Raw genomic sequence first — 12,740 nt, forward strand, 5'->3', positions numbered from 1 at the left:
TCTATGGCGGGTAATATGAAGGTAAAAACGATAGCAGTGTTTGGGTGTGGGCGCAAAATGAGGACTAAACGGGATAGTATACCGTTGCGTATAATTTTAACCACTAGATGTATATTCCACAATGCACCAGATGGACTATACAGTATAAATATACAGGTAGACTATACAGTATGTTTATATGGACAAAATACTCTAAGCTAACTTGCCTGGCGCGTTATACACTGTATGCAGCCATGAACAAAATGAACGGGTTGTTTGGACAAAAATTGGTGCCCCGACAAACCATAACTAAAGATAGTGTGCACCAAGCACCAGCCATTAAAAAGCCTACTGCTTTCTCTGGTATTTCAATTAAAAATATCCAATAATTCACTTGTTACCAAACAGTTCGTGTACAAATAGAATCTACAAATAAACAGTAGGGTGTACTGGGGGATTTCCTACCTAGTTTGCACACATTTTGCGTTCCTATTTATTTTGCCACGCCACAACAAATCGTGACGTAATGAAAACAAGACGTGAAAATCTTAGAAAGGGCAAAGAAATCCCGAAGCAGTTTAGAAAGGTAAACTAAACGTTTGTAAGATTAATCGTGCTTTTTTATTTTAAGTTTAGGTTTGAGTCTGAATAAAAACAAACTCACTCTATCAAGTTAATTTAAGAAACAAAGTTTCCTAAAATAATCCAAGAATCAACTTCACCCCGTTTGGTCTGATTTTCTTCCAATTAAAAATACTTGACAGAGAAAACTTTCCTTTTTCTAAAATAAGCAAAAAGGTGATTAACAGAACATTGCAAAAGAACTACATCGGCGTACTCTGCGGCTGCGGATTAGGATTCTCTTCTGACGAAACGTAAACGCTCTCCGGTATTTGGGGCGGGGTCAAAGGTCGAAGGTAACCATCGCTGGTCATCTGGAGTTCAACCTTTTCTGGAACAAAACAGCGACCTTGTCCGACAATGTCTGAACGCTGACCTTTAGCAATTTGTTTACTAGGTGATACAAGCATAGCAATGCACCCCATCCACTTAAAATTTAATTTGAAATTTAAGTAAGTCCAAGTCACTTGCAAGATAATTAGGCCCAAGTGCATTTCCCAATACTAGTTTAAGGCGATGCCTAGCCAGTGGAATCCCTGTCCAAATCACTGTCATAGCAAGCCATGCAAAGTCATTCAGGACAATGAAAAGCCAAATCAACCCATTGCCATAACATCATATAATTTCATTAATATTGCGAGTCAAATCAATTCAGAGATACGGATTTGGGTAAAAATAACCAAAAACCGAGTTCCGAGTCGTCGGAAAAATGTGAGATTTCGTCGGGTCCGGCTGCGACTCTACAATCTTTATTTCACCCATTTACGTAACTAGAACTATGTGGATATATTAGCAATTCACTCGAAGGGTTTTCATAAAATTCAACAAGCCACAATACGTGGTTGAAAAATATGCTATTCCATCTTTACGATTTACAGTTGGCGGCAATATCAGTTTCAAAAATTGGTACTGCGCATACGCACTTCGGACTCGGGACTAGTCTTACGTCGTCTTGCTCGAGTCCCGGGTCGAAAATACAAACTTTAAGAAAAGTTGTTCCACGAAGATAACGAACCTTTCAGTACACGTTGTACATAAAGCACAGTAATTCCTGCATTTAAAGGAAAACTTGAGACATGTCTTGTTCAAATATTACCTGTCGGTGGTATTTCCGGGAGCTCGCGATTGATTTCAATCGTCTCGTAGAGTCGGTTTGACACCATTCCCATGGGTTCCGTAGCCGTCGGGACAACCGCACGTGGGCGCCCTTGCACCGCCGTCTCGTAAGGCGGTATTGGGGGAACCCCCAGACTGGCGAGCGAAGGCGAGTGCTGATTGTTGTGGTGAAGAGTGAAGCTTGATATTAGTTGAAAAAATAGGAGACATTTTTGTAGGCTTCATTTTAACGGTGAGGAAAGCAGTTAACAAATTAAAATTGCAGCAAGACAGCAAAAACTGAAGCTACATTTTATACCAACTTTTGTGTAAAAAAACTATAATTTAAATTACAGGATAAATTTTACTGCTTTAGATATCATGCTGAGCTTACTGCACTATTTCGGTCGGAAACAAAAAAATACTGTAGTTAAATAACCCTTAAAAACAAGAAACTTATACAAAACATTTTTTTAATTTTATCTTTGCCTTTTTTCGAGAGTCAAAACATTACTTTAAAACTGTATTTATTAAATAACAATCCATATCCCAGGTCAATTCATTAGCTAAACAACGCAGTAAAATAAAAAAACTGGTAAGTGAAGTGGTCCCGAGAAACCAAAATGGCGCCTAATCTAAAGTATTGACTGAAGTTGCAATGCAATGCCGGAGAGTCACCGCTAAGCACATTACATTCAAGGACAACCCGGTCATTGCTAAGGGGTCCGGTTTCTAGGGTTACGGGTTGCTAGGGCCAGTGTTTTTTTAAGGTGTTTTGAGGGACTGAAACGGTCCCCCAAATTTCTCCAGCGGTTTCCCAAATTTTGGACTTGCAACTTTTTGGTATTTAAATGAAACACTTGCGGTCGCTTAAAACTACTTAGCGGTCACCCAAACCAAACCTTAAAAAAAAACTGGCTAGGGCTACAGGTTGCTACGGTATAATTTGTCTTATTTGTCGCCATTACTTGGACTTTGACTTCCTTTTTGACACAAGGCAAGCGATTGCGACTATGGCTACGCACAGCATCGCTACAGAACCTAGGACTGCGATCAAGATGACGATTTCTTGCGCAATTGCAAAAGACCCGGAGCTTTCACCGCCGACTCCGACTCCTTGACCCGTCGTTGTAGTTAAACCTATAAGAAATAAAAAAAAGTTTTCGGTAAAATGTCGTAGTATAAAGTAGTGCTTCGAAACCTTTTTCACTTGCGGCACACCAACAGAGATAAAACAATTCGGCGGCACACTTGCAAATTGTATGTCGATCGACAATATAGACAACATAAGCAAATATCTTAGGCATCCGAGAAAAAAATTAGATATTTAATTTTACACACACCGATGGCACCGGAATTCCTGCGTATTACATTATTTTATCTTCTGATTTTTCGGTTTTACTGCCTTCCTGAAATTAGCTAAGCCGGCTTAGGTCCTCAAAATTTTATCCCCTTGCCATACCGGTTAGAGGACATTGGGGGCTTTTCCAACCATATAATTCGAAAGTTAAACTTGACAAATGTGCGTTGTACTTTTATATATATTACATTTACAATGACATTTCATTGTTTCGAGGATATGGATAATTAATCTCTATTTCCACTTTGGTGCAAGGTTTGAAAACAATCGCTGTACATTTTTAAACCGTTTAGTGGTAAGGTCCAGTTAGTTAAAAAAACTGTGTTGAAATTTGGGTTCCGGCAACAGAATGATTTAATTGAACATACAAAACGCATAACACACCTCCGAGAACGTCGCGGCACAGCTGGCATGGTCTCGCGGCACACCGGTTGCGGAGCACTAGCATAAACGCCTTTGTTGGGAATTTTTGGTTTGCCCCAGTTTAATTTGGGGTGTTTACTGTTCTTATAAGGATTGACGGTCACGCGGTTGGTAAATTCAATGTCCCACATGAGTGTTTATTAACTTATGGGTCGCGATCCAACATTTGTTCGGTTAGGTCCCCGACTTTAGTAGTTCACATAGTTAGATTGAATAAGATTGGTTCTGAGCAAGATTGCGCAAAAAAATTGAAAAAACAGCGATAGAAATACCAAGACATCGGTCATATTAATTGAATTCCAAGCTATTTACCTTGTCCTATGTTTTATTCACTTGCAAATAGTGCAATGAAGAGAATTGGCTCTCCAAAGCTTCGCTGGTACACTTATACGCTTAGTATTTGGTCATGGCGAAAAAAGGTTGAGAAACACTCAAATTGATCATTTCAGAACCGATACCAAAAGCTACGACGTGTGACTGACTTCTCAGTTTTATAAAAAAAACGCTGCGCCAGGAAACGGTTTTCGACAAATCAAATCACCTTATGAACCTTTTTATGGTAATTACTAGTTATTTATTGCATAAAGCAAATGTGCAGCTGCTTTAGCTATGTCATTGACATTTGGTCATTCTCATTATATAAGCAATAGGGAAATTAAATATAAGTTTTTGTTTTTTTTACGCTTAACATTTTTAAAGCACATAATAAATTACAGAGAAAACTGCAAAACTTAAAAAAGCAGTAGGTTTAATGTATAACTGGATTTCCGAATATTTCTTATATTTTCATTTGCCATTTTTGTGTTTTTCTTTAAAAAAGATTGTGTTTGTCTAATACGTCCCCAGAAAAATTACGATATCGCTTTAAACCTAACGCAAGACTATCACGAAAACTGTGGCTTAACTAACGCAGAGGCATAAATATAGACCAAGCATGTTGCAATGCATCTCACGTATGGTACAAATCGTTTAGTTTAGAGGCTAGACTTTCAAGCAACTATAAAAGCTGTTTTTAAACCGATTTTTTTCTTTACAGGTTCTGGGAACAGTGTTATAAAATATTCGCGACAAGCGCGCCAAATTTGTTATTATCGTGACGTTAAATTTTAATTCCTTAAAATCGAATCAGTTGAGAACAAAATATACAGAAATCACCAAAATGGAAGTTTATTAATTTTTAAGTTTAACTGAAGAAAAAAGAAACAATTCTTGTTGTGGTAAACGATTTGTATTTTACGAATATATTTAACAAACGACCATTCAAATTCTAATCATAACCTAAATAGTAGTAGTTTACAACGGTTTCCCTTCTTTGGTTACAAAGAAAAATGTTACATCAGAAGAGGGAATTTGGATAAGTTGGTTAAACTAGATGTGGTCCCAAAAATAACTAGATGAGTTCCTAAAATTGGCTTAAACCAAAAGTTAGTCTAAATTTTAAATGGACTAGTTTCTTTAATACTAACTTGACCCAGTTCGTTTGGAAACAATATAAGAATAATTTAACTTGAACTGTAAATTTAATATTTTTTACTGGAACTAGTCGCTTCTTAAGTCATACTGAGAAATAGGCATTTCCGACACTTAACATTTTATTTTGATACACGATACTTTGAAAAAAAAACGTAACACGGCCCGAACCGATACAACATTACATCATTTCTTTGCTTAAACAAGCGAAATAAAATAACTGGAAACATTCAAATGTATATTTAACCTTTTCTTTACCTTGAAAAGTTGTATAACCTCCACATGTTTACTATTGTTTTAATAACTATATATTTCAAGGTATATTTCTGCGTTGGACCGTAAATCTGTGCTAAAATTCACCATAGTATCGGACGAGTACCGATACCGACACTTGGCAACCGGTATCGACTCCGATCCGATATTATCGGACATCTCTATGGACCAACGATGCTTACATTGTTAAACTTGTGGTGTAACGGAGAACCTATCGTCATTCGGGCGTAACACCATTGTAAACAAGTCATTTTGAAGTAATGTAAGTCAAAGTCACGTTTTTTTTAATAAATAAAAAAAGTTCAAGTCAAGTCATAATAAAAGCAAGTCAATTTTAAATCAGGCCATTGTCATGAAAATTAACGTTAAACTACTAAAATCGCTAAAATGGTCTGATTATGAAAAATAACTGAAATAAAAAATAGCAAAAGAGGCAACACATGACAAGTAAATTGTTTTACGTCCAAAAATTTAGGATAACTCGTTTAAAAATAGCTATCTTAATGAATTCCCTATTTCGACCCAAGTAATTTGTATAAAATACTTAAGTCAAGTCAAGTCATTTAAAAACATTGACTTAAGTCGCGTCATTGACATATGTCATTATAACACTGCGGAGTAGGCTACTGCATCGATAAGTTACTTTTTTTAACTTGGGCTGACCACTTTGGTCATCCTGGCCAACTAATGTTTCAAAAGATAATACCACATACCTAATGAAGACGATGAAACTTTAATCGTTGGTGTTGTTGTTTCTTTATTGGGGTCATGTGTCGTTGTTGTTAGCAAGCTGGATCCAACAGTTGGCTTCTTAGTTGTCAGAAACTTTGTCGATGATGTTATTGCTGATAACGTGACCGCCCTTAGGATAGGGTGTGTTGTTGTTGTGGACGCCGTTGATGTTGTAGATCTGAATCGAAAAAAAATGTTGGACTCACTAGTACAAAAAATAAATCCAATAGCGACAACTATTAAAACAGCACTACATGCCTTATACTTCGTAAAAATAAATGGTAGATCAATTGTACTCCAAGTACTTATGAAGCGATTTTAACGCTATCGAACATGTATTTCTGGGATAAACCGTTTTGTTAGTTAGTATAGGAAAAATATATTTGGCCAAAGCCCTTCGTCTGATCCTGCTTTACACAATGTTTTTATACGATTTTTACCTTGCTATAGTCAGTCAACTTTAAAGGATAAAGCCCTGTATCAACAAAACACCAACAAGTCTTCCCAATTTGAACCGCTTTTTTTTATTATTCGGAGCACAGTTATTACTTTAAACAAGACTATGTCTGCCTAAATAACTTGCTTTCGGTAAACTACATTGCACGTTACTGTCAACTTTCTATGCCTTACATGCATAATCCTCCTGTGCAAGTGCGTCTTTTGACTTGTACCTTGAGTCCACCGCCACCAGTGCATCTGTCCGACAGCGTCAAATTCGTGGAATCCTGCAACAAGCACACTGTTTAAGTGATGTACGGTAAAGCGACTGCAGTCAACATTTACCCCTGTGTTTTTTTTCTTACCTAGGTTTGGTATAGTAGAAAACGAGTTATTTTGTTAGGCGTTAGGAGAAAGCGAGAGGCAGGACTGTTTCGGTTGATGATTCCCTTGTAATCTACAGTTTAGCTATAGTATGACCACAGCATTCAATTTAGCCCTGTGATTTTGACTAACTTAGGCTTGGTATTAAAGGAACACAGTTATTTTGTTTGGTGGAGGTGGAATAAATGTTTCATAAAGGTTTGTAAAGTTGCTCACGATGTAAGTATAAGATCGGCATGTAAATAACGGTTTGTTGCAGGAGTCAAGCCAAAAGATGTTACACGCGCATTTAAAGAGGTAAAACGAATGCCGTTCAATCTTTCTGTTACTATTTGAGTAATTTAACATAACAGTAACAAAACTATTGAACGACAGTCCATTAGGACACTAATTGTTCGCCAACCCTGCATGTAAAGTAATCAAACAGCAAAAACGTTTTTCAACATTTGCAGAGCTAGTATCTTTGTTTAATCTGAGGCACACATTGCAAATCCGTTTAGGCAAATTGTCTTAAAACACAATAAGCATTTCTTACGTTCAGTATGCATGACCTTCGCGACTCCTGGATACAGTGCTTCCCGCAAGTTCCAACATCGACCCAGGAGCTCCAGAAAAAGGTGCAGGTTGCCAGGTCGAGGCAGTGTTCCGACTTGTGGCAGTAGATTTGGCCTCTGGTTAGAGTACGACAGAGGCCGTAGTTGGTTCTTACAGCCAGGTGGCAAGTTTGACCGAAGCCGACGTTAGAAGTACACGGCGTCCAAGTTCCCGGTACGTATTGCCCATCGCAGAAGCAAGACTGCTGAGCTGATGATTGCCCTACCAAAGACAGTAGAACTAGCACGACTGCAGAAGTCAACATTTAGCCCTGTGCGTTTTTGCCTAACCTATAGGCCTCGTCTAGAAGAAAAAGAGGTATTTTGTTAGACGCTAAACGAAAGCGGGATTTACTATCGATAGAAAATTGGCAAACTTTGAAACGGTGCTGAAGATGTTTAAAGTTGCGCACAATGAGTAGCCTAGCTACAACCACATTTAAATTACATTCGACAAATCAGCTAACTACGTTATAATCGACTTACGAAAGTAAAGTGTTTATCAGACAAGATAGTTGAGTGCATAATTTACTAATAAAAGCCATTTTTTAAACGATGATAAAGATATTTAGAGTTGACAACGAAAGTACAAGCAATAGTTTATCAAAATTTAAAATAACCAAGGACAATATGCTTCAATGACATACTTAATCCAGGTTACAGACAAGGAGATTGGTTAAGTGCAAACTTTTGTAATAAAACCGCAAACACTGAACTTTCGACTAAACGCATTTACAACGAAATTACAAGTGAAACATTTACAAAAAATCTCAATTAAAATCATTTACAGAAAAGCTACAAACAAAAAAAAGCAAATAAAAATGTTGCTAATGGCTTAGCATTTGGCCTGTGAATAATTTTTTTAAATTAATGAATACTTGGCTTTGTACGAAATGTATTTTATCAAATGTTTGTTATAGTATCATATTCATTAAAGGCATGTACAATATTTACAAACACAACCTAAACCAAAAATACCACTTTAATTAAAATTTACATTGGCATATTTCAAACTATTCAAATACTTTTCGACACAGTTGACAACCACACACATAAGGTATAGGCTTCATGTAACTTAAATACTATTGTACTAAATACATAGCATGGCTTATTTAAAACTCATTTTATTCTTAGTGTAAAGTGGCCCTTTTTATTATTAAAGACTCACAAATTGGCCAAGTATATTCCTTGGTATAGTCAAAACCATATTTAAACAAAAGTACAGTAAACAAATTACAAACAACAAGCGTAAAATAAAAATATGCAAATATAATGCCCAATCAAACAATTTCGTTTAATTCAATGGTGATGCCCTTCCAACGAGAAATAAACAGGCTCAGGGATGGCGGTGGCTGAAGGGGTCAAGGGCTGAAGGTACCCCGTCCCATCTGCTGCTAGTCCGTTGTACGCTGGGGCAACAATGCAAAAGATTACCAAGCTTTGTTGAACAAATGCCAAATCGGTAAGAGTGTATGAACGTTTTTTGTCGCAGTTAAAAATTTAAGTTAACAATACAAAAGGAATGTCGCAACCGAAATATTGTAAACATATTTGAATTTTCGTAAAACCTGTTTTGCTTTGATAAAGTTATCTGTAAGAACTAATAAGTAAAGGGGAAAACCATACAAAATCGTACGGTAATCTATAAACAATTAAGTTAAGTTATTGAAGGTAATGGCCTGACACTTTTGACAAAACGTTTGTTGCTTTTAAAATAAAAATAAAAAATTTTTAAATCAGTGTATAGACATGTGTTCACCTATAGAAGTTTGTGTATGATTAAACATCAACAAAACAATAATTTATTTAAGTTTTTACTTTAAATTCAACCTAAAAGATCAAAAATAACCCAAACAAAGACTTCATTCCAAAACCAACATCACAATCCCTACTATTACGTCACAATGACAATGTTCGCTCACCTTCTTCAACAGACGGAGTTGTGTCCATCTTTCTGGGGTCAATGGACTCGTACAGGGGATTTCCCTCCTCGTCCGTGTTGGATCCGAGGCCCTGGGGCCGGTGGGGTAAAGGAGGACCCCCCGGTTCCTCGTAGTTGGGGTTCTGGCCCTCTGAACGAAAAACGTGGTCGGCGCTGGTAGGCATTCGTCGGATCGCAAGACTGTCCATACTGTAAAAGTTAGAAAACTTAAATTAAAGCTTAAAGCACTTGTTTGGTTTTCAAACTTTTTAAGTCATAGATCCATTTGAGACATTATCAAGCTTATGGATCTTTAATTAATGTAACACGTAAATTTTAAAACGCATTGATCAAACTAATTAAATAGTTATCAACATTATACCTAAAACAAATTTATATTTAAATACAAACTATATTTATAAAAAAAATTGTCATTTTTAGAGTAGTGTAGTGCACGTACAGGCCCCTGTAGTCATTTTGCAGACCACTGTATTTGGGAAGCACTGACATCAGTCTTAATATTTCATTTTGTGATTTAATTAAAATAGTTCTTACAGTGTAGTCACAAACATTTTTATAAGCCAAGTAGCTTTAAAAAACAGCAGGCAAGTGTTTTTTCACTGGAATTTAACGTAAGAACGAAGTAAGTCATTTTGAAAGAGTGATGCCTGATCGATCTTGCTTGAATTGTCGTTAAGTCCCTTGTTATGAGGTAAGTGATTGTTTCGCATTTCAGCATTTGCTGCCCTTGCTTAAAGTAACTTGTAACCGGAAATCCTGTATGTCACATGGGCCACGAAAACTGTCACAATGTTTTTGTTCATAACTAGACGCAATTATTTAAAAAAACGCATTGTTCGCTGTAAGTCGTGTTTGTTTAAGGGAACTTTTTTATTTTTATGTGAATTGAACTTCGCATTTTGGTAAATCGTTGATTTGAGTTTTGAAGACAGTGATTTGATTGAGCAGTGTTTTGTTTGTTACGTACAATCAAGTGCTTTACGTACGATCAAGTGCTGCAGACGAAGTTTTGTACAATTTTGTGCAAAATATATCTACTCCAAGTTTGTTCATCCAAAGTGAGCAATGGTATGGTTTGTTGTAAAATACACCGGCAACAGTGCTAACGATTTTTCTTGAAAATTTGTATTCGTTTTAAATTCCATGTTTGACCAGATCTGCATATTGATTACGCCACTGTCAATGACGTATGCCCATAGTTATCCTTTATTTGAACTATACATAAGCACACCTCCGGTGTTCAACACTCACCCCGACGATTTTTTTCTTCTTGACACCAAGCATGCGATCACAACGATACAAATGCACAGGATTCCAACAGAACCGAGGATGGCCGCTAAAAGAGTGACGTCAACCGGTGCCGGCGGCGCCAACTTGGCCGGGGTGTTGGCTTCGGTTTGAGGGGAAGTACCGCCCGCACCGAGTGATGAGTTTGCTGTAAAAATCGGAAAGACTTGTAACTAGGAAATTTTTTTATGACCAATAAAAATGATTTATTTTCACCTATAAAATTAAAATATTGATAAATTTTGACCTATAAAACTAAAATTTTGAAATTGACCTAAAAATTGCCTAACCGTTATTACTTGTTTTTGGTGTTTTAGTGACCGCCAGAAAATCAGTTATTTTTCGGGTTTTTCAAAACTCTTGAAAATGCTTAGTTAATATGTTTGCATATCAAAACGACAAAGATCTATAAAAACATGCAGTAAAACCAAGACAGTTGGCTATTTGAGAAAATGTTGTATAAACAGCCTATTAGTTGAAATTAAAAAAGAAATTCTAAAATGAACAAAGACCTATTATCGAAATGGCACTGAAAAAAGACACAGCAAATCTTGATGAATAAGTTTGTCTGAATCAGAGATACACAACTATCTAAAGTTCGAGCTGAACTGAATGCGTTCTTTTTTGCTCCAACGAAGTTCAAATATAAGCTAAAAACATTCCTTTAGGTATCATTTTTAATCAAATTCAGTATTAAATTAGCGGGTAGCAATCATCCTAACAGTGTGTAACGATTTAGATCATATTATGCAAATTGCCAGTGTGCTGTGAACCTATGCATATCGTTTGTCTCTCATGAATTTCCAGATTAACGAGAAAAAAATAATAGGAAAGCCTTCTGGAGTTTGTTCAACGTCATTGTTTCGAAAAAAAGTCAAGTCGGTGTCTTTTGTCTGGAGTTATTGGTGAACCCCTCTAGCACAGGAAAAGCTAGGCTGTCAAATGGAATCAAACAAAACTGAAAATAGTCTCGTTTTGGGTGCGACGTGAAACACCGGTAAAAGTCAAATCGTGGTAAAAATTTATAGCTAGGTGAAACGGTAAATTGGCGAAAAATACCATTTTGTCGGAGATTAGGTGGGTTGAAGGGGTTAATTGGGTTCAAAACTCCTATAACCTCTTTCAAGAATGGTTAAATTGTTGCTGTTCAACGGGATTCGTTTGATTGCGTTTGTAAAAGTTGCTGCTAAATTTGTAACGTCTTAGCTCGTCTTAAAGTTCCAACCACGCAGTTAGACGAAGAAACAAAGTCGTGCGTTTAGTTGTAACTGACCAACGCGGATTCGAGGCCGCCTCGTGTGCTGTTTTGGGCTTAGCGTAATGCAGCGACGCTTTAGTCAGAAAACGACTTCAGCAGTATCGTCATGACATAGTGTTATTCATGGAGAGACCGTGTAAAGTATTTGCTCGCTTCTCAGAAGCCTCTTAGTCAAAACGCAAAAACGGCACATGGTATGGTGAGATATTCCATCTGTCAAACGTTGACATACTTTGCGTTAGGCTTTAATTAGATATTAATTGAGTATTTGCATTGCGATCCAACGGATGCATGCGTAATATTTGATATTCTTTCACAAAGCACAAATGACGTATAAGCGGGTAAATACAATTTGACAGTGCAAGCAATGAATTTTGCTTTCAAAGTACACTCATCAGTAAGCCCTAAAAGTTGCTCAAAATAGTTAAGTAAAGCATTACTGGAAAAATGAACTTGAAGTTGATTGTTGTTTTATATGTGGCCCTTAAACAACTTAATAAACCGCAGGCTCTTAAACTAAGATTTTGCGTGTTCAAACTGTTGATTCAAACTCAAAAATTGATAAACCAAGTTTTATTTCAGTCTTCAATTGCTTGCATCTTTAAAGAGCGCACTTACTTGTAAAACTTTCTCGAAATTCAAACTGAGAACCACAATCTAAGAACTTTTTTCCCGACAGTTTACATAAATATGTCAGTAAGATATTAACATACGAGTCATTTTCAAACAATTAATGTGACTTTGATTTCGGTAAGCCTCTCCGAAGGCATCTTGTGTAGATGGCATACGATCCGGAAATGTGATGTAATAGTGACAAACGTGACGTCACATATTTCAAACACTTTAAGGTACTTTTAATATAGTTTCGTCTTTCAATCAAAATGT

General features: G+C 36.6%; 1 protein-coding gene across 1 annotated transcript; it reads right to left on the reverse strand.

Moving 5' to 3' along the window:
* Positions 1 to 750: 750 nt before the first annotated feature.
* On the reverse strand, positions 751 to 3,609 carry LOC146146996 (uncharacterized). Its single transcript, XM_083387897.1, has 4 exons — positions 3,558 to 3,609; positions 2,664 to 2,835; positions 1,697 to 1,896; positions 751 to 931 (listed from the first exon to the last, which is right to left on the reverse strand). The coding sequence occupies exons 1-4, from the start codon at positions 3,607 to 3,609 to the stop codon at positions 804 to 806; spliced, it is 552 nt and encodes a 183-aa protein (XP_083244023.1). The 3' UTR covers positions 751 to 803.
* Positions 3,610 to 12,740: the final 9,131 nt, after the last annotated feature.

The sequence above is a fragment of the Ascidiella aspersa genome, chromosome 4 (assembly GCF_963924565.1).
Source record: "Ascidiella aspersa chromosome 4, kaAscAspe10.2, whole genome shotgun sequence".
Lineage (NCBI taxonomy): Eukaryota > Metazoa > Chordata > Ascidiacea > Phlebobranchia > Ascidiidae > Ascidiella > Ascidiella aspersa.